Source organism: Chlorocebus sabaeus, chromosome 26 (assembly GCF_047675955.1).
Source record: "Chlorocebus sabaeus isolate Y175 chromosome 26, mChlSab1.0.hap1, whole genome shotgun sequence".
Classification (NCBI taxonomy): domain Eukaryota; kingdom Metazoa; phylum Chordata; class Mammalia; order Primates; family Cercopithecidae; genus Chlorocebus; species Chlorocebus sabaeus.
The window spans coordinates 47,518,062-47,544,922 of NC_132929.1; the positions used below are offsets into that span (position 1 = coordinate 47,518,062).

At 45.0% G+C, this 26,861-nt stretch overlaps 1 protein-coding gene across 2 annotated transcripts in view; it reads left to right on the forward strand.

Annotated features, from left to right (window-relative positions):
• The window catches only part of THSD4 (thrombospondin type 1 domain containing 4), a 664,019-nt gene that overhangs the window by 604,454 nt on the left and 32,704 nt on the right, over window positions 1–26,861 (forward strand). For both annotated transcript variants that reach the window (XM_038010111.2, XM_008016049.3), the window contains 6 exons: window positions 8,355–8,530; window positions 11,004–11,100; window positions 15,639–15,914; window positions 23,190–23,319; window positions 24,919–25,123; window positions 26,490–26,663. In XM_038010111.2, coding sequence (XP_037866039.2) covers window positions 8,355–8,530; window positions 11,004–11,100; window positions 15,639–15,914; window positions 23,190–23,319; window positions 24,919–25,123; window positions 26,490–26,663 — 1,058 coding nt within the window. The remainder of the gene's footprint in view (window positions 1–8,354; window positions 8,531–11,003; window positions 11,101–15,638; window positions 15,915–23,189; window positions 23,320–24,918; window positions 25,124–26,489; window positions 26,664–26,861) is intronic.

Sequence of the window (26,861 nt, forward strand, 5' to 3'; positions counted from 1 at the left end):
ATTTTGTTAATTCTTTGTAGAGATGGGGTTTCTCCATGTTGCCCAGGCTGGTCTCAAACTTCTGCTCTCAAATCATCTGCCTGCCTCGGCCTCCCAAAGTGCTGGTATTACAAGCATGAGCCACTGCATTCGGCCATCAAAATACTCTTTAAAAAACAAATTTGCTATATAATAACGTGGCTTTTTTTTCTTTTTTTCTTTTTCTTTTTTTTTTTTTTTTTTTTTTTTTTGAAACAGGGTCCCACTCTCAGGCTGGAGTGCAGTGGTGCAATTACAGCTCACTGCAGCTTCAACCTCCCGTGCTCAAGGGACCCTCTCGCCTCAGCCTCCCAAGTAGCTGGGACCACAGGTGTGGACCACCACACCTGGCTAATTGTTCTACTTTAGATAGAGACAAGGTCTCCCTATGTTGCCCAGGCTGGTCTTAAACTCCTGGGCTTAAAGGATCCACCCACCTAGGCCTCCCAAAGTGCTGGAATTACAGGCATGAGCCACTGTGCCCAGCCATGTGCTTCTTTAACATTAAAATTGGAGACCTCCTAGAGGATCTAATAATTATCATAATTTCAAAATAGTTATGAGTTCTTAAATAATATTTCAAAATATCAGTAACTTCTGTAATGTCCCATGAACATCTATGTGATTTCTGTCGGTGATAGATCACAGCCCTGCATACTATTATGGTTGTTACCTACATTCATAATAAAACTAAACGCTAAATTTCAGTTGGAGGTTAGTGAAAAGAAAGATGAAATTCACAGAACCTTCCAAGGCAGTATAAGAAGAGTTGTATTTCATTTTCAGGGTATCCACATTAGCTCACACATTCTGAGACCCATTTGGGTTCATGCCCATGTGTGGAATCCCATGGAAGCTCCTGTTTTAGACCAGAAATGGCAAAGAAGCCAGGCTTCCGACCTCCAGCTGGCATTGTACTGGTGGCCAGTGATGTCTGACCACTCCAATATTGTTTGTTCGGCTACTTAGCGTGATTTCCAAGAACTGCTGAAACATTATAAAATTTGGGATTTGTTGCTAGGAGAAACTTTTTTTTATTTTATTATTATTATTTTTTTTTAGCTAACCTATCTCCCAGCCAGAAACTAGGAAGAACTTCACCTTCATTTCTCAAAGGAGGAAAGAGACATCTAGATCATAGTCATGTGTCTGCTGTAAGGAAACCAGCTTCTTTATTTTGGTTGTAGGAACAAGTGGTTGGGTCATCATCACAATGGGCATTAAGATTATAGGATTATGACCAGGCATAGTGGCTCACACCTGTAATCCCAGCACTTTGGGATGCCAAGGCAGGCAGATCAATAGAGGTCAGGAGTTTGAGACTAGCCTGGCCAACATGGTGAAACCCCATCTCTACTAAAAAATACAAAAACAAAGACTGGGTGCAGTGGCTCACCCCTGTGCCTGTAATCCCAGCACTCTGGGAGGCCGAGGTAGGCAGATCACAAGGTCAAGAGATCGAGATCATCCTGGCCAACATGGTAAAACCCTATTTCTACTAAAACTACAAAAATTAGCTGGGCATGGTGGCGCCTATAGTCCAGCTACTCGGGAGGCTGAGACAGGAGAATCGCTTGAACCCGGGAGGTGGAGGTTGCAGTGAGCCAAGATTGTGCCACTGCACTCCAGCCTGGCAACAGAGCGAGATTCTGTCTTAAAAAAAAAAAAAAAAAAAATTAGCTGAGTGTGGTGGCACACGCCTGTAATCCCAGCTACTCAAGGGGCTGAGGCAGGAGAATCGTTTAAACCCAGGAGACAGAGGCTGCAGTGAGCTGAAATCGTGCCACTGCACTCCAACCTGAGTAACAGAGTGAGACCCTGTCTCAAAAAAAAAAACCTAAATACATAAAAGATTATGGGATTAAAGTATATGATAATCAGGGCTTGCATATATAAGCTCTTGTTACCTGAATCTTGGAGAATGGCATTGTTGGTGCCCACAGTTTAAGCTAAAAATATTTGCCCAGCACCAAAACTGGAATAAGGGGCCAGGCATGATGGCTCACACCTGTCATCCCAGCACTTGGGGAGGCCAAGGCAGGAGGATTCCTTGAGCCCAGGAGTTCGAGGTTACAGTGAGCTATAATGGTGCCACTGCACTCCAGCCTGGGTGACAGACTGAGACCCTGTCTCAAAAAAAAAAAAAAAAAAAAAAAAAAAAAAAGGAATAAAACCCAAGTGTCAAATGAAAGTGAAGGTATCTTTATATTGACATAGCTATGAGCTTGCCCTTCAAAAAGGCTTTGTTAAAGCTTGACCTTCAGTGAACACAGCCTCTAGCAAAAGCCTGGAGCCACCTGCACCCTTTTGTGAGGTAGTTCTGGATGCCATTCCTAGCCCTGGAACTGCTTGCAGGCATATAAATTGTAGCCACAGCTGTTTTTGATATGCAAGGCCAGATGGGGGCTAGTTTTTGAGCTGTTTCAGAAGCCAATTCATGGACCTATGGAATCAGGACCACATTTGCTAATAATCTGTTGTGGCATTTTAAAAAGTATTTGCTATTGTGTGATTCAAGATTAACCCAAACCTTTAGAGGGAATGGGTGAGTAAAAGTAATAGATGGTAAAAAAAGATTCAAGGTCCCAATTTTTAATCTCATAGGGAGGTCCTTGCAGATTCCTCCTGTGCAGTCTTTCAAATGGTTCTTTAATGGACTTTTTAGTTACCAGATGATAACCTCTTCTACGATATTCCCATTAAAAGCAATAAAATCGTAGCCAGAACCTACCTCAATTCTGCATTTTTGATACTGTGAATAGGATTGTAAGAAGAAGCTATAAAAAAGAGAAAATACCTTTCACAGGTATTTCTGCTTCTACCATGTCGGTCATATTGATTCAAAATGTTTCAACTTTAAAGAAGGTAATACATGCATATGGTAAAACAAATTGTAAATGGCAGAAAAAAGATGTCAAATGAGAAATAAATGTCTCGCTTCTCATCTCCCATCCCAACATAAAGCCCAGTTCCTGTCCTAAATGTTAATAGTTTTATGACTATCCTTCTCTAAACATTTGATGTATATATCTTACGTCTATTCTTTTATTTAAAAGTGTGCACCAACAGGATTGTACCTAACACACTGTTCTGAATTTTTGTTTCTTTCACAAATGTATCATGGAATTCTTTCCATACCCACACACACCGACCTAGCTCATTCTTTTTCAAGTCACTTGGTGTTCCATTGTGTGGATAGCCAGTGTTACAGCCATCTTAAGCAATGTTCTATGGATGGACATTTAGGTGAGTTTTTTTTTTCTCTATTTTAAAAAAATCAGCAGGTAATATCCTCATTACAAACATTTTTGTATACTTACACAAGTCTATCTCTCAAGTAGTTTCCTAGAAGTAGAGATTTGGGGTCAGGGTGTATGGGCATTTAAAGTGTTAGCCGTGTCATCAAATTGCCCTCCAACATGGTTGAGTCTGTTTACATTCCCACCAGCAATGCCATGGGTATTTGCTTGCTTACCCTCCTGGCAATACTTGCAATATTAAACGTTTGCTAATTTGGATGGTCAGGATAATCCCACTGTGGCTTTGATTTTCATTTCTTGAATTATAAGTAAGGCAGAGCATCTTTTCATTTGCTTATGGAGTACTTGTACTTGGTTTTCTGTGAATTGCCTATTTATTATTCTTTGTTTTTTTGTTGTGCTCTTTGCCCTTGTCTGCTGTGTAAACATTCAGTTCCTACTACGTGGCAACCACTATGCTAGACTCTCAAACTGTAATGGTGATGAAATCTTTTGGAGCTGGCAGTGTACTAGGAGACAAACATTGATCAAATAATTCTCTCAGTAAGTGTATGGACAAACTGAATTAAATTGAATTAAATGCCTTGAAGGAAAGGTTCTTGCAGCTCTTAGACCATGGCAGGGAAGAGAAGGGCCTGGACTGGGAGAAGACTGCCCTGGAGAAATGGACATCTAAAGAATGAATAGGGCCAGGCGCAGTAGCTTACACCTGTAATCCCAGCACTTTGGGAGGCCAAGGCAGGAGGATCGCTTGAGCTTAGGAATTCAAGACCCAGCCTGGGCAACATGGTGAAACCCCCATCTCTATAAAACATACAAAACTTAACCGACTGTGGTGGTGTGCACCTGTGGGAAGCTGAGGCGGGAGCATTGCTTGAGCCTGGGAGGAGGAGGTTGCAGTGAATAGTAAGCCATGATCGTGCCACTGCACTCTAGCCTGGGAGACAGGAGTGAAACCTTGTCTTAAAAAAAAGAAAAAAAGAAGAAGAAGAAGAATGAATGAATGAATAGGACTTGGAGTTGAGGGAGGAGCATTTCTGGAAGAAGGGACAGCACTGTGGAGGGAAGATGATGTTGTAGGTGGGCTAAAAGAAGGCCCAGGAGCAGAGCAGAGAGAAGAACAGTGATGCAAGATGAGGCTGGGCTGCAGTGTCTGGGGGAGGAGGCCTCTATGGTGGGAGATATATATATATATATATATATATTTTTTTTTTTTTTTTTTTTGAGACGGATTCTTGCTCTGTCGGCCAGGTTGGAGTGCAGTGACTTGATCTCGGCTCACTGCAAGCTCCGCCTCCCAGGTTCGTTCTCCTGCCTCAGCCTCCCAGGTAGCTGGGACTACAGGCACCCGCTACCATGCCCAGCTAATTTTTTGTATTTTTTGTAGAGACAGAGTTTCACCGTGTTAGCCAGGATGGTCTCGATCTCCTGACGTTGTGATCCGCCCGCCTCGGCCTCCCAAAGTGCTGGGATTTTGAGCCATCGTTGGTGATCTAATCTACATTCTGAAAATATTGTTCTAGCTGAACAGAAGAGAAACAGGAAATCAATTAGAAGATATTTTATTAGTCCAGATGAGATCTCATGGTGGCCTGACCCTGGATCATGGCAGTGGACATGAAGAGAGGCGGAGGTGGTTAAATAAGATTTGATAATGGGTTAGATTTCGGGGGATAGGAAGAGAGGAGGTATCCAGGATGATTCCTGGGTTTGTGATTACATGGATGGTGGTACCATTTACTGAGATAAGAAACACTGAGGCTGGGGTTGGCTGGGTTCAGCCTTAGACAAGACATCTGACTGAAGCTCGCAAGGAGGTAATTACATATGAAATTCTAAGGGCAGAGGCAAAGTTTGGCCTGTCGACATAAATTTGTGAGTCATTCACATACGGTAGTTGAAATCATGGTCCTAGGAAACTGCTCATTAAAGGAATACAGTGCCTGAAGCAGGTCTACTCGTTCCTTAAGAAATTCTGATATTTAATAGCCAGGTAGAGAAAGATGAGACAAAAAAGAAAACAGAAATGAGCAGCCTGAGAGCAGGAGGAAAGCAAGGGGAGTATGGTGTCCCAGAAGCCAGGGGGAGAGTTTCAGATAGGATGGAATAGTGCCAAGTGCTGCCAAGACATCTGAAAAGAAGAGGCCTGAGAAACACCCATTGGATTTAGCAACGTGGGGGTCTTGGTGACACTAATTTTAAATTTCCTCAATGGAATGATAGGGGCAGGAGCCAGATTGGAGATGGTTAAGGAATTAGTGGGAAGTGAGAAAATGGTAGACATTGTATGGACCACTGGTTGTTTTTTTTTTTTTTTTTGAGACGGAGTTTTGCTCTGTCACCCAGGCTGGAGTGCAGTGGCGCAATCTTGGCTCACCACTACCTCCATCTCCCAGGTTCAAGCAGTTCTCCTGCCTCAGCTTCCCGAGTAGCTGGGATTGCAGGCATGTGCCACCATGCCCGGCTAATTTTGTACTTTTAGTAGAGATGGGATTTCTCCATTTTGGTTAGGCTGGTCTCAAACCCCTGACCTCAGGTGATCTGCCCGCCTCAGCCTCCCGAACTGCTGGGATTGCAAGCATGAGCCACTGTGCCCAGCCGGACCACTTTTGAAGAAGTGTGGTTCTTCATAAAGACTAGCCCCAAATCTATTCTTCCTCATTTTCTACCCTTGGCCCTTTTTTGCCACTCAATAAGCTGAATTGATCTTGTAACTCAGTAGTGAAAGGTCTGCAGCTTTGCGCTCCCTGCATCCATGGCACCAGCCAGCCCAGCGTGGAGTCTGCAGGGGGAGCCCAGCTGGAGTTTGGACTGCTCCAGCCCTTCTGTGCAGTTTCTGATTCTGCAGGCCAGAGCTCTGGGAAGGCCCATTGTAGGAACACTGCTGAAAAAATGAGTTTAAGAAAAAGTTCTTACATTTTAGTGGTACTTATTAAAAAGTTGAAGGATACATATTTGCAATGTGAAAAAAGGGAAGCCATGAGCTGCTCCTTGTTGAAGCTGAGCAATGGGTACATGGGGGCTTATTATATTGTTCACACTACTTTTGCATATGTATACAATTTTCCATAACAAATCATAAAAAGTTAAATTTAGCAATTCTATAAACCAAAGGTGCAAAGAGCCAGTGACCATCACAGGTCCACTATGTACGTAGCACTTAAAACAGGACCTTCGGCTGGGCACGGTGGCTCACACCTGTAATCCCAGCACTTTGGGAGGCTGAGGCGGGCGGATCATCTGAGGTCAGGAGTTCAAGACCAGCCTGACCAACATGGTGAAATCCTGTCTCTACTAAAATATAAAAATTAGCAGAGCATGGTGGTGGGTGCCTGTAATCTTAGCAACTCGGGAGGCTGAGGCAGGAGAATCGCTTGAACCCGGGAGGCAGAGGTTGCAGTGAGCCGAGATCGCACCATTGCACTCCAGCCTGGGCAACAAGAGCGAAACTCCATCTCAAAAAACAAAGGACCTTCTCTAAACCAGTCCTCCATTGACTTGTGGGTTTCCGGGTGCCAAGGGTAGCTGAAGAAGTTCTATTTCCAGATACCACCCTTTCTTCTCCTGTTAACTCCAACACCTTGTTCCTTGCCCCCTTCTCCTTTCATACCCCCTTCGTGAGTACAGACTCAAAATCACAGGTCTGACCCCGATGGGCCTCATGAACTTGAACCAGTTCCCTCCCATCTCTGAGCCACTCTGAAAAATGGGGATTATAACATCTCTGCAATGTTGTGATGGTTAGATGTGGCAGTGCATGTGGGGGACCTAACACTGCCCACGGCCTCAGATGCTCAGGAAGGCAGGAAGGTCACAGAAATGAATGAAGCTGACCAGGTAAGGAGAAAATCATGTGACCCTCTTGGCTTTAGCTTTGCCACTTGTACTAGAGAGAATTATAAGAAAAATTCTGGGCCAGGTACAGTGACTAACACCTGTAATCCCAGCACTCTGGGAGGCTGAGGCAAGCGGATCGCTTGAGCTCAGGAGTTTGAGACCAGCCTGGGCAACATGGCAAAACCCCATCTCTTAAAAAAAAAAAATTATATATCTATATATGTATCTATATATCTATATCTATCTATATATATATATATCACATCTCTTAAAATATATATATATATGTATATATAAAAACACACACACACACATACACACAGATTAGCCAGGTGTGGTATGTGCCTGTAGTCCCAGCTACTCAGAAGGCTGAAGCAGGAAGATTCCTTGAGCCCAGGAGGTTGAGGCTGCACTGAGCCAGGATGACACCACTGTACTCCAGCCTGAGCGATAGAGCAAGACCTTGTCTCAAAAAAAAGGTGGGGTCGGGGGGAGAAAAAATTGGATAAGAAAAAGAACAATGCAAGTATGATAAATGATATAAATCACCCATATTCACAAATAAAGGGGTAATAAACTGAGACTTAGCCTCAGTGTTGGGGGGCAACAGGGAGGGGTGGGGACTGGGGCAAATCAGAGCATATAGGGCCCATCAGAGAGGAGCAGCCATCCTGGGCTCCAGCCGATTACTGCGACAGGGGAGTGTGAAGCCAATGTTAACATGTCTTCCTGGTTTATAAGAGAAGCCAGAACTCTAAATTTTTTATGTGAAATATTTCAATTCTTAAATTTGGGCTCAGTTATTTTTTTTAATAACACCAGAGAAGCCAAACTAAACCCATCTATGGGCCAAAATCAGCTCATGGGCTGCCAATGTGCAACCTCTCACCTAGATAATGGTATATAATATAAATCCGTTTCCCTTCCCCCCTTTTTCTCTTCCTCCTCTTTCTCCTTTCCCTCCCAGGTTCCACATCCTTTTCACCTAACCAGCCCCCACCCTGCATTTCTATACTAAGTCCAAGTGATAGAAGGGATTAGAGTGGGTTGAAGAAGTGATGAAGCCCAAGGCGATGTCATCTAGATGCCTAATGGTGCCCCAGGGCCTGGATCACTGCCTGGCACATAGTGGATCCTAACAAAGACCTTGATGAATGAAGACAGAAACTGGGGGAGTCAGTTCTGTTTCTTGTGCACACCCTGGGCTTACCCGAAGAACTGTCTCATTTTTCTCAACAGCCTTGCGAAGTCGTTCTGGACGCTCCATCATCAATGGGAACTGGGCAATTGATCGACCAGGAAAATATGAGGGCGGAGGGACCATGTTCACCTACAAGCGTCCAAATGAGATTTCGAGCACTGCTGGAGAGTCCTTTTTGGCCGAAGGTCCCACCAATGAGATCTTGGATGTCTACGTGAGTTTGGATGTTTCTGGACTGTTCTTTGGATTTTGAATCTTGTCACTTAAAAGGAACATACTCTGAACAAATAAGCAACAAATCATTGCCCATACTCTGTAAAAACCCTTTGAGCAGAGCCTGTTGGAGGCACCCCTTGAATGCTTGGCATTTATCTTTGCCTTTACTTCTGAATGGGCCTAGCTCATAGAAACCTCCAACTCCACCAGATGCTTATTACCTTCGGAGTTTATTGACCCAGTAAAACCAACTTTACTTGTTGAACCAAATCAGAGGCAAAACATGCCCTTTATTTCATGAGCATTGGCTCTCCTCCAGGCACTTTCCTTATAATGCTAATTTGGCATGTTTTCTTTTTATGGCAAAAGAAAGCAAGAGCCTAAAGGAAGGCAGGACTGCTCCCAGCTCCCAGCCCTGTTCAAACTCTGAGAGCACATGAAGAAAGGAGAGCTCCAGAGCCCTCCAGATGAAACAATAAAGCTCAGAGTCACAGTGGAGAGGTTTACTAGAAGCTCCCTGTTTCATAGAAGACAAAACCTTAATTTATTTTATGTGAAACTGAAATATTAAATCGCTCAAGAGTTTTAAATGGTCTTTACGTTTAAGGAAACCACTAGAATCCAGTCTTCTTAAAAGATCAGGAAATAAAGGGTGATAAGAAATAAAAGCTTGAAATAACATTTGGATAAAAAGAATGAGATCACCCATGAGTATACACATTCTTTCTGTCCCCAAAGCTAAGCTGATTAACATATTTGCTGTGTCAGAATTTTAGAAATATTATTAATTGCATTGTCATTACTTCTCCACCTACACAGGGTTCTATGTCCTTTCCTCTTGGGCCTAGTGGATTCAAAATTACAAAGGAAGTCGTGTTGTAGATTTTGGATTTTTTTTTTTTAGACTGTCCAGTTGGTTGGTTGACTCTGAATCCATTTCAAATGGCATCAGAGGTAAAAATTCAGGTTGTTAAAAGCCTGCCGTGGGTGGTCTAGGAATGGAAGCCAACAGCAATTTCATAAACGGGACAAGGTTTTGCACTGGCAGAATGCTCAGGCAGAAGAGGCACCAGAGAGGGAGGGAGGATTTCCAGCTGCAGACCGAGAGGAAGATTGTGTGAAAAGGGAGTAAGGGGGTGAGGGATACACAGCAGGAACCTGAGGTCACACAACTGTGTCCCTCGGGGATTCAGTGCCCACCGCCATGTTTCTGCAACGCCGATGGTTTGATATTGGTTCCTGGGTAGGAGAATCCCAGGGGTTCTCAGGTCTGCCTTCCTGTGAGTGATTTATAAAATGAAGACCCATTTCGTCAGTAGGGAGTGGGTAAGAGGAAGTGGGTAAGGGAGTGGTAAACGGGAAGAACAGACACAGGACCCACTATGCAGGAGAGACTCAGAGATGCTTCTAGCTGGAAAGGATCTTTGAGAGCGAGGAGATTCTAACCTCTTCCTTTCCCAAGGAGGAAATCAAAAACTGCGGGGCAAAGGGGCTTGCTCTAGGTTACACAGCTGGTCAGCAGGAGAGCTGCTTTATGAAGCAGCGGAGACAGAAACATCAGACCTGACTGTGTCTCCTTGCACAGCTCATATTTACACTGTGCGTTCTCATTCTGCTGCTCGGTTTAGCCCACCACCCTGCTTCCCATCAGGAAAGCCATGGGCAGCAAGGACTGTGTGCTCAAAATCCGATAAGGAGGGACGTTTTCTGTTGGGCCATGCTCATTTAATACGTTTTCAGCCCAGTTAATGTTCAGCTGCTGACTTCCACAGCCCTATGTAGATTCCTGCTTGCTGTCCTATTTTTGTCATCATTCCTGAGAGGATATGACCCAGCAAGATTTGGGTCCCTTCTACCTGCTTTCCTGACCCCATTTCTTTGTGTTTCTGGGGCTTTCTGTGAATGAGAGGTGCTTTCCTGACCCCATTTCTTTGTGTTTCTGGGGCTTTCCGTGAATGAGAGGGAGAGACCTGGGGGCCAGCCTCACCAACCAGGTCGAGAACTTTGAAGGAACCTGAAGGATCCCGGGATGCCTCTGTCCAGAAGGTCTGCGGCTTGTTTGCATGACTTTATCGCGCCACCTAGTGTTAAAACAGGTCTCCTGCAATGTACACGTATTTATCTGTGTTGGACGTTTTGAGAGCTCTGAGCAAAATCTAAGGACAGAAAGGTTCTGCTACCATTGCTCCGTCTTCTCCTTTGAAGTTTAGAAAATCTTGACTCTTTGCTTGCTTTTCTTCTGATTTGCTTAGCCTAAGTTCTTCATTCTTCAAAAGTAAATGACAAAAAGCCATCTGGAAATAACTTCGTTTAATCTGCCACAGGTTCAGTGATGTTACTAGATGCGTTACTAGAGTGAACCAATCCAGTCATTTATCAGTAGTTCTGCAAATGCCATTGAAACCCAAGCCAGCAGGAGAAGGGGTGTGAGTACGTGCCAAGTGCAGTAACACTGATTTTTGTGTCAGCAGATGATACACCAGCAGCCAAACCCAGGCGTGCACTACGAGTATGTGATCATGGGGACCAACGCCATCAGCCCCCAGGTGCCACCCCACAGGAGACCAGGTAGAATCCCTTGTCTTGTGGCCAGGGACTCTGGTCATTTCCTTGTAAAGCCTTCTCTCTCTCTCTCTCAATTCTTGTGCATCCAACACAGAGAAAATCCAGGGACGCATATTTCAAAGCCAAGGGGCCTTGACAGTCAAGCAGGCTTCACCATTTGTCTGAGCCTTGAAACTGTTTCATTTACTCGATTCAAAAATGGCATGAGCATCCTGGGTCTGCCCTGCCAGTTCAACATTTGAAATGCTTTATACTAGTTTCCAGGCCGGGCAAGGGGGCTCATGCCTGTAATCCTAGCACTTTGGGATCCAGCAGATGGACCGCTTGGACCCGGGGGTTCGAAACCAGCCTGGTTTTGTAGAAACCCCTGTCTCTACAAAAAAAAAAAAAAAATACAGAAATGAGCCAGACGTGGTGGTGTGTGCCTACAATCCCAGCTACTCAGGAGGCTGAGGTGGGAGAATCATCTGAGCCCAAGGAGGTTGGGGCTGCAGTGAGCTGTGATCGCACCACTGCACTCCAGCCTGGACAACAGAGTGAGACCCTATCTCAAAATTAAGAAAAAACAATTCACATTTACTCTCTGAAAGTTCTGGAGGTTAGAAGTCTGAAGTGGGTTTCACTTGGACAAAATGAAGCTGTCCTCAGGGCCACTCTGTCTCCGGAGGCTCTTAGGAGAGAACCCACCTCCTTGCCTTTTCCAACTTCTAGGAGCTACCTCCCTTCCTTGGTTCCTGGCCCCTTCCTCCACCTTCAAAGCCATCAGGGCGGCACTTTCAGATCTCTCTCTGACCCTGGCCTCATCACATCTCCTCTCTGACTCTCATCTTCCTCTCTCTTTCCTTTATAAGGACCCTTGAGATTATACTGGGCCCACCCAAGTAATCCAGGATAATCTCTCCTTCTCAAAATCTATAATTTAGTCTCACCTGCAAAGTCCCTTTTTGCTATGTAAGGTAGTATGTTCACAGATTGCAGGGATTAGGATGTGGACATCTTTAGGGAGCCATTATCTGTCTACTGTATGCCTTTTCTCTTGGTTCCCCTTTTGTTTCTGTTAATAATACTTTGACCTGTAAGACAAGAATAATGAGTTCACACCTAACAATCCATGTTGAGTCTTCCTGGTGGGCTCTGCTTATGGGCAGAGTGGGCAGCTTTCTCTCGGCTGGCACTGGGCATGGGACTGCTGTCTGAGTCTGCAGACATTTCTCTACCAGAGGATGATGGAGCCCACCACCCAAATGCAGACAGTCTTTTCCTTCCTTAAAATAGGAGGGTCTGCGGAAGTATTCATGGTAATTATACACACTGAGTCCTTGCTGTGTGCAAGGGCTTAGAAACTGCCGTTCTGAACACTTTGCATAGATTAGTTCTTTGAATTCTCATGACAGAGGGAGGTACTTGGAGGGAAGTACTATTATTAGCCTTATTTTAAGAGTAAGGAAATGGAAGCTTGGGAAGAATAAGTTAATAACCGTCCTGGTCCCACACCTGGGCAGTGACCTGAGGAGAGCCCGTGTGACCATACTTTGTGCTTGTTATATGGCTGAGAGGTTACTTAGTCCAATCCCTATCCTAGAAGAAAATAAAGGTACAGATGCCACATCCCTTCTCTGAACTTTGGATGGGATAACCAGGTTATCTGATTGCTACAGACGGGAGGACAACAGCCGGTGCGTCCCCAGCACGTGGGGTGGGTGTGTTGTCCAGACTCCAAGTCAGCAAACTGCGCAACAGAGAATTTTTATGTCATGTCCAGAAGCAATCCACAGTTTGAGAAACCAAATTTGGATAAGATTTCTGGGGTCTGGTTTGCTGGTTGACAGGGCTAATCAGACAGACTATTTGAGATCTATCAGGATGATGATGATTTCTGTCAGGCCTGGTGGGTCTCAGCTCATGAATAGCATGGGGGTTCTGGGATCAGCTCCCTGGGACAGGGCAGGTCTGCAGGGGTCGCCTGTAAAAAGTTGGTAAGCAGGGGCATTGTGACCAGGCTTCCTCTTCCATGTCACTGGAGTCCGGAGGCAGAGTTGGAATCTAGCTCTGTACCTTCTTGCTGTGTACCCTCAGGTGAGTCAGCAACCTCTCTGAACACACACCCAGTCTGCAAAATAGAAGAAAAACCCTACAAGGTGGTTTTTGGCACGGGAGAGGACATGGTAAGAGATTGAATAAATTTGTTGTCCATCCTAGCGTAGAGCCCAGAGCAAGGCACTGCAAAGACTTTTTAAATTTTTTTGTCCAACAACATCTTGGACAGTTCTCATTTATATCAACATACCCGGTCCTGATTTTGTTGGTCATATTTGCACATCATATTTTAAACCATGAAGCATAATAGCCAACTAAGTAAGAAAGCCCTGACAAAAAGCTGAGAGGCCTGGTGCGGTGGATCACACCTGTGATCCCAGCACTTTGGGAAGCCGAGGTGGGCAGATTGCTTGAGCCCAGGAGTTCGAGACCAGCCTGGACAATATGGCGAAACCCCATCTCTGCTAAAAGTACAAAAAGTAGCTGGATATAGTGGCACTCGTCTATAATCCCAGGTACTCCGGAGACTGAGACACGAGAATCACTTGAACCTGGGAGACACAGGGTGCAGTGAGCCTTCTGCACTCCAGCCTGAGTGACAGAGTGAGACTCTGTCTCAAAAACAAAACAAAACAAAAAAAATGCTGAGAAAGCCCTAATTATTTTCGTCGTTGTCGTCGTCGTCGTCGTCGTCGTTGTTGTTGTTATTGCTGAAATGGGGTCTTGCGATATTACCCAGGCTGGTCTTGAATTCCTGGGCTCAAGCAATCCTCCCACCTCAGCCTCTCAAAATGTTGGGATTACAGGCATGAGCCACCTCACCCATCTGCCCTGTAGTTGTTGTTTTTTGTTTTTTGGGGTTTTTTTGAGATGGAGTCTCACTCTGTCGCCCAGGCTGGAGTGCAGTGGCTCAATCTCAGCTCACTACAAGCTCTGCCTCCTGGGTTCACGCCATTCTCCTGCCTCAGCCTCCCAAGTACCTGGGACTACAGGCGCCCGCCACCACGCCTGGCTATTTTGTATTTTTAGTAGAGGTGGGATTTCACTGTGTTATCCAGGACGGTCTTGATCTCCTGACCTCATGATCCACCCACCTCGGCCTCCCAAAGTGCTGTGATTACAGGTGTGAGCCACTGCACCCAGCCACCCCCTTGTAGTTTTAACTGTGTTCTACAGTAACCCTAGAATTTGCCTCCTTATTTTGTATTAAAATGATACATACTTGAACAATATTCAGTCAAAATCAAAATATATACAGTCAAAAGCAACTGCCACATAATTGCCAAAACTTGGAAGCCACCAAGAAGTCCTTCAATAGGTGGATAGATAAAAACTAATGGAATATTATTTAGGGCTAAAAATAAATGAGCCATCATCACGTCACAAAGAGACTTGGAGAAACCTTCCATGCAGATTACTAAATGAAAGAGGCCAATCTGAAAAGACTACCTATTGTTTGATTCCAACTATATGACATTCTAGAAAAGTTAAAACTATGGAGACAGCAAAAAGATCAGTGGTTGCCAGGGGCTGGGAGGACAGAGGGATGGACAGGTAGAACACAGAAGATTTCAGGGCACAAAAACAAAGCAATAACATCTAAGGACTTGGCTACTCTTTCAAACTGGAGGAGGAGGTGGAGGAATAAAGATAGAAAATCAAATACAAATTAGTATCTCAAAAAAGTGACCTGCCACACCTTTGTGTATGTGTGTGTGTTATGCTTTTTTCTTTCACCAAACAATATTCAGTCATTTCTTCATGTCAGAATGTGTATTTGCTGCATTCTTTTCAAAAATCACACAGTATTCCATTTTGTACTTGTAGCATAATGTAGTTTAACCAGTGCCACTGGTGAACATTTGTGTCTGTTCTACTGTTGTGCTATTTGAAATAATACCTCAGTAACCATACTTGTATATTCAGATTTATGTAAAAGAAAATATTTGTGGAACAGATGTGCTAGAAACTGAATTGTTAGGTCAAAGGGTATGTGCATTTAAAATTTGGATAGATAATGCCAGATTTCCCTCCAAAACCATGCATCTATTTGCAGGCTCATCCATAGTGACTGGAAGTGTATTTTCCTGCACCTTCAACGGGAGTTAAGGGATTTAAGGGTTTCCAAACTTTCCAGTCTTTGGTGTTGGATAAATAGAGGTGGTGGTGGTGTTCTTTTCATATGTATTTATGGAGTTATGAGTAAAGTTGAGGATTTTTGCATGGGTTTTAGCTGTTTGTATTCCTTTTTATGTGAACTCTCTGTGGCTCACCACTACTATTCCTACTGCAACGTTCGTCTTTGTCTTATTGATTTTCAAAAGTGCTTTGCATGTGAGGGAAAGCACTAGTGGGTATCCGCTTATTTTAAACAGATGTGCTTATGTGCTGTGACTTAGAAATGATCTCATGCTACACAGCGTCTAATGTCGAAGCAGTTTCCTCTTTACAACCCAGGGTCTAAACTGATCCTGATTCTGTGTGTGCACGCTCACCTCTCCTAGGGGACCCCTTCAATGGCCAGTTGGTGACAGAAGGCAGGAGCCAGGAGGAGGGAGAAGAGAAAGGGAGGAACGAGGAGAAGGAAGACTTGCGTGGGGAGCCCCCTGAGATGTTCACCTCAGAATCGGCACAGACCTTCCCAGTCAGGCATCCGGACAGATTTTCTCCCCGTCGACCAGACAACTTGGTGCCACCAGCACCGCAGCTGCCACGGCGCAGCCGGGATCACAACTGGAAGCAGCTTGGGACGACAGAATGCTCCACGACCTGTGGGAAAGGTGAGCCTGCGTGGGGGACGTGTGGATCCCTGCAGAACCCTAAGCAAGGAGTGTGTGGGTGGCCCAAGGCAGTGGTCCCTGGCTTTTTTGGCACCAGGGACTGGTTTTGTGGAAGACGATTTTCCATGGATGGTGGCAGGGTAGGGGGGATGGTTTCAGGATGAAACTGCCCTATCACAGATCATCAGGCATTGCAGTCTCATAAGGAGCACACAACCTAGATCCCTTGCCTGCACAGTTCCCAATAGGGTTCACACTCCTATGAGAAGGTAACGCCACCACTGATCTCGCCCACCCACCAGTCACCTCCTGCTGTGTGACCTGGTTCCTAACAGGCCATGGACTGGTACCGACTGGGGACCCTGGCCCAAGGGACATGGCAAACCGTCACCTCTGTGAGCCTGTCTGTGAGATGGCTCATGGGTGTGACGGATTGTGTTGGGCCCCCAAGACCACCCTCAGGCTTACTGATTGGCTCAAAGGACTTACAAGACCCAGAAGAGCTGTTACAATTCATCACAGTCAAAGGGCAGGGATTCAAGTTAATAAAGGAAAAGGCACATTGAAAAAGTCCAGGAGATGCCAGGCGCCAGCTTCCAGGTGTCCCCTCCAGCAGAGTCACACAGGGATGCACTTAATTCTCTCAGAAATGATGTAACTCAGAGACTGAGAACACATGCCAAGTACTGCCAACCAGAGATGCTCATCCGAGCTTTGGTGTCCCGGGTTTTTACTGGGGTCTCTCGTCTAGGTACACAGCTCCCACATGAGTGACACTAGCTACTCTCCCTTTACCACCCCAGAAGCCAAACCAATACCACGGGGCCCAAGACCTCAGACATAAAAAAACACTCTTATCAGGTGGCATATTCCAAGGGCTTAGAGTTTCTCTCTCAGGAGCTGGTCAAGGGCCTGTCTTTGGCATGTGCGGGGTTTGAGCATCTCAGGCCTGCTGCGCACATATATTCATGAATAAACAGAATACACTCACATACTTCAAGATCTAAAATTTAATCTCCAAGTCAGGGTTGTGGAAGACTTACACAAATCCCAGCTGAAACTCATTCTCAAATCTCAGGATTTCAGGAAAAAAAAAAAAAAAAAACTTTGGGTGCTTGGCATGTTAGTTAGCTGGCTTTTACACTGACCAGCACTCACAACTCCCATACTATCCCAGTAAAATCCCAACCCTGTATTCATCCATTATTCCAACCTGATCAGCTAGGACCACCAAGGACAAACCTGAAGCCCAACAAAGTCAGCTTTATTGACCCCTCACAACAAGGGAGTCCACACACCAGAGGAAGCATGGGGTGTCCCTCCAAACAAAAGAAAACATAGAGTTGTAGGATGTGGGAGAAGGATACAGTTTAGGTGAAATTTAAATAAAGCAGGGTTGTGATAGGCTGAAAGCAAAACATGGCAGTGTTACAGGGGTCACATCAGGATGATGAAGTGGGCCCAGGGTCCCGTTTCCTTGAAAACGCTGAAGTTAAGATAGATGTGGAATGTGGTGTCCAGAAACCCTTTAGCTGACATTCCATACCAGGTTGGTTTCCGGGTTGGAAATCAGTGCTGCGTCTGTTTCAAGCTGACTTGTTGTACAGATACACCTATGAACTGTGTAGTTATAATTTCCTTCGTATATATGATAATAGCCTCCTGTTTGTAGTAAAGTCCTGTTTGATCCCCTGAAGCAGCTGTTCTTTGAGGGGAGGTTGCTAAAGAAACAGGGAGGCTGTATCCCCCAGGAATCTCCGCAAACTGGGGAACTGTGTGATATCCCAGAGCATTGGTTTGGGGTGGGTTTTTTTCTTTTCTTTTCTTTTCTTTTTTTTTTCCTTTCTTTTCTTTTCTTTTCTTTTCTTTTCCTTTCTTTTCTTTTTTCTTTTCTTTTCTTTTCCTTTCTTTTCTTTTCTCTTGGTACTTGTATCTAAGAGTATAAAGTCTGGAACATCTTACAAAATTAGCACACTGAAAAATCTCTCATGACAACTTCTAAAGTTTTTATCTTTTTCATAAGAGCATTGACTTAGTGGCTTTTGAGACTAGAATTTAGGTCTTCGTTTCTTCTTGGGGGCTGGAGCTTTTCCTGCCTGGAACCTCTGCGATTCCATAATGATTTGGTAACTGGAGTGTTGATTTATAGAGGTTTTATTGTGCAAATTTTATTATGCTCATACTTAATAAATGTGCAAAGAATTTGGACTGTAGATTCATTGGACCAACTTCTTTTATATACTTTGTGAGGAAAAATTAAATGCCTATAAAATATGTCTTGACAGAGGCAGAAAGCTAGAAATATTTCTGCATTAAGGCCAAAACCATTTTGGTGAGACTCTATGATATTATAGAGGTAAGCAGTATGTAACGTAAATGATATAGGAACCCAAGATAAAAATGTATTATTATTGAAATATTCTACCTTTAGGTAATGGTGTGATGCCCATCAAAGGACCCAGATACACTTAGAACTAGGTGAAAACAGGGAAAGTCATAAAAAGGATAAAAATTGTCATTGTGTGGTTTTCCACCAAGGGTGTCATGTGGAGAAGATTCTCTGTCACCCTGTCCAGAGCCCATAAGGCCTTGCGTTGTAAGCAGCATGAGATGAGGGCAAACGCATGTGCTGGTTCAGATGCTCCCACGATCTCTCTAATGGAGCAAACTCATAACCAAACATTCCAGTTTTTGTCCCCACAATCCATCCCCAGCTGTGTGATCCACACTGAGGTATGGAGTTGAAATTTAAATAAAGTGAGGTTTTGATAGGCTGAAAGCAAAACATAACTGTTATTACCTCACTATATGCTAGTATCCCTCCCTTACGGCAGTCTGGTGTCTGGCCAGCAAAGTCCTGCTCATACTCCAAGCTCTGAGACCGCCGCCTCTGCAAACCTTCCTGATTCTGCAAAGAACAGGTAGGCACTTCATCCTTGGGACCTCACAGCAATTCAGGACACATTTCTGTCCCAGCCCTGCTTGGCTGTCTCCATGAATATACACTTTGCAGCCTCTGCACCTGCCATCATACCGAGCACACAGTAGGCACTCCTGTGTTTTGTGAAAAAACGAATATATCATCACCACATTTCAAATGTGGAATATATGAGCTACTAGAAAAGACATAAGGGTCGATTTTATATCTTTATTGTATCCTAGATATACAAGTCTATTATTGCCTTTGCCCCATGTTCTGTCAACATAGCATAAAGAATGTGGATTTACCTGTTAGAAACTGAATAAGCAGCTGGGCATGGTGACTCCCACCTGTAATCAAAGCATTTTGGGAGGCCAAGGCAGGTGTATCACTTGAGGTCTGCAGTTCAAGACCAGCCAGCCAACATGGCAAAACCCTGTCTTCACCAAAAATACAAAAATTAGCTGGGCATGGTGATGCATATATGTAATCCCAGCTACTCAGGAGGCTGAAGCAGAACAATTGCTTGAACCCAGGAGGTGGAGGTTGCAGTGAGCCAAGATCATGCCACTGCACTCCAGCCTGGGTGACAGAGCAAGACTCCGTCCCAAAAAAAAAAAAAAAAATCTTTTTCTCTAGATTTCCATATGATTTTGTTTAATCTTCTGTCCTTTGCGTTGCAGAAACACACACACACACACAGATTCACAAGAGTGTGAGGTGTTGGACTGAGCATGCACAAGACCCATTTTCGATATTTAGCCCATATACACCCATGTGTGCATGTACACACACACACACACACACACACACACTCACTCAGCATCTGCCACTCAGGTCTGAGGCAACATATCTATCTTTTCTTTACCCAGTAAATGGCACCAGTTCTCAGGCCCAAGAGATACTGAAGCGGTGCCTTGGAAATAAAGCAAACCTAGGGATGTGTTGTTTCCCATCTCTCCCTTCTCTGGCAATCCTAGTTCCTTTTTCTTTCATGTGACAAGTGGCATTGCCCCATGGAGGCCTCTCCTTTGCTCTCTCCCAGACGGTGATGGCACCAGACATGCAGGGTAGGTGAGGCAATGCAGAGGCACAGATATGGAGCTCATCTAATGGTCATCAGCAGTCATGGCAAGTGACCAGGAAATCCCAAGCCTCCCAGCAATGTCCAAGTCACTTATGCACAGAATAAGTCCTTTCCCCTTGTGATCCCATTGTGTATTTTCACACATACCCTCGTTCAAACCCTTCTCCAGTCCTTCCTGGTGGAGCTATCCACACCACACATTTCTGTGCTTTTCATGGTCGAATTTCCCTTTGTCTAAGTGCTTGCAGCATCATACCACCATCTCAGGGAAGGGCCCCGTTGCTGGCATCCAGGAGTGGTCCATATTCACACAGCCATTGATCAGGCCTCTGTCAAACTCTTTGCTTGTTTCATTTGATTCCTAGAGTTCCAAGTCTAGAGTCATTTAATTTTTTCTTATTCTTTATTTTGTCTCTCTTCCATAATGTCCCCCTGACCTCTACACTAGCCCCTGAATTCACTGACCTCATTTATTATCTGCTAATTACCCATGTACAGTTCCCCCCTTCAACATGACATATTTCTATTTTGATCAACATGTCCGCATGTAAGGCAACCGAACTGATCCCGGATATTTTTCCTGCTGCCTGAAGCCCAGCCAACTCCTGACCTCACCACCTTGTTCCTGCTTGCTAGCAAGTAGAGGAATAACTGAATTGCAATCTTGAACAATGGGAGGTGGCCAGGTGCTGTCTCCCTTTCTAAAGATGTTAAAACTGACCCAAAGAAAGAAACCACTGCAGTCACTAGACTCAAGAATTGTAGATGTGGGCCAGGCGCAGTGGCTTACGCCTGTAATCCCAGCACTTTGGGAGGCCGAGGTGGGCAAATTACCTGAGGTCAGGAGTTTAAGACAAGCCTGGACAACATGGCTAAACCGCGTCTCTACTAAAAATACAAAAATTAGCAGGGCGCAGTGGCAGACACCTGTAATCCCAGCTACTTCCGAGACTGAAGCAGAAGAATCGCTTGAACCCGGGAGGTGGAGGTTGTGGTGAGCAGAGATTGTGCCACTGCACTCCAGCCTGGGTGACAGAGCGAAACTCCATCTCAAAAAAGTAAAAAAAGGTGTGTAGATCTGGCATTTTCCCACCTTCAGAGAGCCAGAGGGCCTCTGAGTTCATTTCCATGGAACTGGACCATGGACGATGTCCATAAACGCCATAAAATGTCAAGGGAAGACAAGCAGCGGCCAGATGCTAGACAATCCCAGCAGGACCTATCTTCCCAAGACACAGAACATTCCTATCGTAGCCTGTATCCTTTTGATTAAAAAAATTTGATTTCTCCCTTATTTGAGTGCCAAGTGGTTGAGATAGTTCCTTTTGCTTTCCTATCCACAAACAGCTAAGTGGAAAAGCTAAACCCACATGGTCTGAAGGAAAAGGAATAGGCTAAATAAGATCTTTACTTAATCCCTTAATAGCTGAGCCCCACTGCAAGCTGTGAACCTTGTATTCACCTTTATAACTGCACAGTGTACTTAATGTTTGTTGAATTTAATTAAAAATCTGTTCTATTTAATGGAAGGAGATCTGTAGCTGGACAAACTTTAATTCTACAAAAAGTTTTTGCGTCCCATTAACTTTACAGTCAGTACTGCCTTTTACTCAGCCAATAATTGTGCTTAATTGGAACGTTATTTTAAATAATGGTCTCAAGTTATAGCCACGCTGTAAATTTTTACCGCCAGGTAATTTAAACAAATGATTGTTTCAGATTCAACACTGTCTTGCAAACTGTCAAGTTTCTTACTATGCTTTTCAAGATAAGCTTGAAAAACCACTGAAACAGTTTCATGACTGATGAAATATTGAGACGTTTATGTTAAAAGATAGCCCCTATGTTGCAGTTAAAATTGTAAGGAGTTGGAGCTTCAGAAAGTATGAATGCCTGGCCAATTAGCAACAGAGATAAGACAGAGTTGTAGAATAAAGTACAACATTCTTCCCGGCAGGAGTTGTATACTGGCCTGGACTGTGGGGAAGACAGTTATTTGTGAAGAAGGATCTTCCCGTGGTTTGTTCAGACGTCAGGTTCAAGGGTTACATGTCTCACGTTATAAACGTCCATTAGCTCAGTGTTGCCACCAGGTGGCAGCAGAGACAGGAAGGCAGAATTGAATCAGCTTTTTTTTTTTTTATTGAGAGTTAGACATTCCGTTTAACAAATTCTGACTTTTTATCAAAAGTAGATGTATCCTTATTAATCCAATGAAAGTAAAACAAAAAAAAACTATAACTATTATAAACATTCATTCAACACCATTCAAACATTCATTCAACAGTCATTTATTGATCACCTGCTACTCTCCTAGGTACTGGGGCTACAGAGATTAGGAAGTAGCCCTGGCCAGACATGGTGGCTCACGCCTATAATCCCAGCACTGTGGGAGGCCGAGGCGGGCGGATCACAAGGTCAGGAGATCGAGACCACAGTGAAACCCCATCTCTACTAAAAATACAAAACATTAGCTGGGGGCAGTGGCAGGTGCCTGTAGTCCCAGCTTACTCAGGAAGCTGAGGCAGGAGAATGGCGTGAACCCGGGAGGCAGAGCTTGCAGTGAGCTGAGATTGCACCACTGCACTCCAGCCTGGGTGACAAAGCAAGACTCTGTCTGAAAAAAAAAAAAAAGAGGTAGCCCTGTCCCTCAGAAGCTCACTGTCTCATGGGAAGTAGACATATGTTCAGATCACTGAAATACCATTGGATGGGCACTTTATTAGAAGAATGTGTAAGATGCTTGCCAAAGGGGGAAGCAGCTGCTCTTCTGCCCTTTCTTGAATCTTCTACTTCTGCACTTCAACCTGTCCCTTAAATGTACCTGGTCTAGCAGGCTATTTTGTCATGCAGGTACTTTCATTCCAGTTTAATGAGCTAGACAGCCCCCTCCCTCCAAAATACACAGACACACGTCTACCCAAGCCCAATTCTTTCTCTAGAATGAAGCTTGACCCTTTCAGGACACTTTCTCTTTGACACTTCCAGAGAACCTTAGAAAAGTTACTTTTTGTGTTCATTCTATAATCATTTCCCTTTTAGGGCAGGTTCTTCTTTGTACCCCCACAGTGCCTAGCAAAGACCCTGTGAGGTAGGTGTGTGTAAACCCTCAAATGAAGGGGGAGTGTAAGTGTGCATGTGTGTGTGAATCGTCCTCACTGTTTCTGTGCCCTCTCTTCATCAGCACCCGAATCTCTGTGCATCTCCACCCATAGCCCAGCTTTCCAGTGCGTGGGACTGTCCTTCAGATATTCTCCTGTTGTTGCAGGATCGCAGTACCCTATTTTCCGCTGTGTGCACAGAAGCACTCATGAAGAGGCTCCTGAGAGCTACTGTGACTCCAGCATGAAGCCGACCCCCGAGGAGGAGCCCTGCAACATCTTCCCTTGCCCAGCCTTGTAAGATGGCCCCTCCATTTAGGTCACCTATTACCAGGTCACTTCAGGTCGCTTGAGCACAGGACCCTAGGAGCAGATATAAGTCAGTCTAAATCTGATTTAGAAATCCAAGACTTGGTCCACGCATAAAATGCAGTCTGTTTAGCAGGCACACCTATCTTTCAGGATGAACTCAGGAGCTGATAGTCTTTAGCAAGTCAACCCACTTCTGGGAAGCCCACCCTTGGCAAAGCTGGAGCAATTAGGTTTGAGCCTGGTAAGGAAAACAACGGAAGAAGCAAAGAATGAGAAGCCAGTGTAGTTAGTGTCGTAGGTGAGCTGTTTACAGAAAGAGGATAATGCAAGTCACAAAAACATCAGCCTGGAGAGGCCAAGAAAAGTGTCTCGGGAGAGGTCTTGAGCTGTTTTGGTTTTTTGTTTTTGTTTTTGTTTTTTGGCGGAGTCTAGCTCTGTTGCCCAGGCCAGAGTGCAGTAGCACGATCTCAGCAACCTCTGCCTCCTGGGTTCAAGCAATTCTCCCGCTTCAGCCTCCTGAGTAGCTGGGACTACAAGTGCACATTACCACGCCTGGCTAAATTTTGTATTTTTTGTAGGGACGGGGTTTTGCCATGTCGGCCAGGCTGGTCTTGAACTCCTGAGCACTAATGGTCTGCCCACCTCAGGCTCCCAAAGTGCCGGGATTATGGGTGTGAGCCACCACGCCTGGCCTTGAACTGGTTATTGAATGATAAATAGGACACTTGAAGAAGAACAAGGGGAAAGGGCCCTAAAAGGGTCAAAACCCAATTTTCAGACTAATAAAAATATAATTCCCATCCAAGTGTATGACAAGCATGGGTTGATGTTTAACCTAATAACAGAGCAGATGACAGAGGAGGGTTTGTGAAACTGATGTGGGAATTGTTAATGAAAAATAAAGAGTGCTAGAATAAGATTTCTAAGTTAGTAGCAAAAGTGAGTTAATGATCTACAGGGTAATAACACTAACCTTTGGAGGATTTTTTTTTTTATTAGATAAAAATCATTTGTAGTTTTTCAGTTTTCTATAACTTTTTATAGAATCTGGGCCGTAATCACTGGTAAATAGTATGTCAAGTGCCAAGCAAATTTATCTTCCTTTAGAGTCAGATGACCCTTAGGCAGACTTTTTCTTTTTCTTTTTCTTTTCTTTTTTTGAGACAGGGTCTTGCTCTGTTGCCCAGGCTGGAGTGCAGTGGCATAATCATGGCTCACTGCAGCCTCAATCTACCAGGCTCAAGCCATACCCTGACCTCAGCCTCCCGAGTATCTGGGACTACAGGCACACACCACCACACCCAGCTAACTTTGTTATTTTTTGTAGAGACGAGTTTTGCCATGTTGCCCAGGCTGGTCTCGAACTCCTGGGCTCAAGCCATCCTCCCACCTCAGCTTCCCAAAGTCCTGAGAGTACAGGCATGCGCCACCGTGCCTGGCCTAGGCTGGCTTTTAAGCAATGCTCTAGTAAGAAACTTCACCCATGGTGATTCTGATGATTCTGTGTACGCTGGTGCGGGCTCACGCTCACTTCTTGTTGACTGAAGGTTGTCTCTTACTCTCGCTCTCTCATTCCTGAACCAGCTGGGACATCGGGGAGTGGTCTGAGTGCAGCAAGACCTGTGGCCTGGGCATGCAGCACCGCCAGGTTCTGTGCCGCCAGGTGTACGCCAACCGCAGCCTGACAGTGCAGCCCTACCGCTGCCAGCACCTGGAGAAGCCCGAGACCACCAGCACTTGCCAACTCAAGATCTGCAGCGAGTGGCAGATCCGGACTGACTGGACTTCGGTACGCAGGCAGGGCAGCCCGCTCCATAGCTCCCTCTCCAGCTCCCACCACACTCTCCAGCCCATCAAGACCTGAGATGGGTAACCTTGAGTTCCACAGGAGGGAACCCATCCCTCCTGTGGGGGTCTGGATGGCTGTTTTTGCAAACCACAGGATGTACCAATAGTTGAATAGAGTTTAGGATAGTGTGTGCCGCCCACAGCCAACTTTATGGGTGAGCCCAGGGGAGCCCTGTGATACTGGCCTCATCTGTTTTATGAGTCATGGTGAAGTGAAGGTTGGCAACTGCTGGTAGAGCCAACTCCTTCCAATTTTCCCCACCCATTTTATAGATGAAAAGACTGAGGCCTGGAAGAATACAGTAGTGTCTGTCAAAATTAAGACTATTAAGGCAGAAATAATTTGATAAAAGATTTATTGGAAGCCAATGTAAGGATCAACCCAAGAAGACACACGAACAACGTTGGACATGTTCCAAAGTCTGTTACAAGTTGAAAGGCTTTTAGAAGAAAGTTTAGGAGAGGAGGGGGAACCCCTCAAATCGGAGTTTTCTTTTTCATTGGAGGGTACAGCACAGAGGTTGCAATCACTGGCTACAGATGACGACATACAGTCTAAAATGTTTTAAGTGCAGGACAGTCAATAAAACTTCATGAGTGAGAAATAAATCAGCAAAACTTTATGACTCGGAAACAAACAAACAAACCAGTGTCCTCTTCAATGTCCACAGGTTACATATTAATCAGTGTGTCAACAGTTTGAAGAATTCACAATAAAATGGGAGAGACTGACAATAATATTCTTTACTCAAAACAGGATGTAAGCCATGAATCCTAAGATCTTCCTCCTAGGCAACTTAGAACATAGTGTATTCTTTAAGGGCAGAGGTGCATGACTTAACCCTTGCCTGCCATGGCATTGGGTCCTGTTTATAATTAGGTATCTTGTTGCCACAGAGAGTCCATTCTGTCAGTCTTATGATCTCTCTCTTAACATTAATGCTGGTCAGTTGTGTCTCGACTGCAAAAGGGAGGCAGTATGACAGGGTGTGTCCAGCCTCCCATCCTGTCATGGCCAGGAAATCAGTTTTAAAGGTTTCTCTGGGGTCTCCTTGGCCAAGAGGAGGCCCACTCAGTCAGCTGGGAGGCTTAGGATTTTATTTTTAGTTTACAGTAGGCGAGGCATCTAAGAAGGTCTTGTAGGAAAGGATTGTTTCTAGGGCTCAGATCCCTGCCCCAGATGGTGACATGCATGAAAGAGCCTCAGTCTCATGGGGCTGGTCACAAAGGCTGCTGGCTCCATTCTGGTGATTCTCTCCCAGAGCTGAAGCTTCTGGTTCCCCTGATGTCAGTGTGCTGTATTTCAGTGCTCAGTGCCCTGTGGCGTGGGACAGAGGACCCGTGATGTGAAGTGTGTGAGCAATATCGGGGATGTGGTTGACGATGAGGAATGCAACATGAAGCTCCGGCCAAATGACATTGAGAACTGCGACATGGGACCCTGCGCCAAGAGCTGGTTCCTCACTGAGTGGAGTGAAAGGGTGAGTGTGACGGGCAGAGCGCCGGGGACCAAGGTCTGCCAGGTGCCTCCAAAACCACACGAAGGTGAGTCACTGGCTCAGAATCCCAAGACTGATTTCTGCCTCTGGGGGGAATAAAAGGCCCAGAGAGGAATTATCGTAGGCTTTCTATCCTCACATGAGGACTGAGGGGGTCCAAAGGTGAGGAGTGGGTGTGAA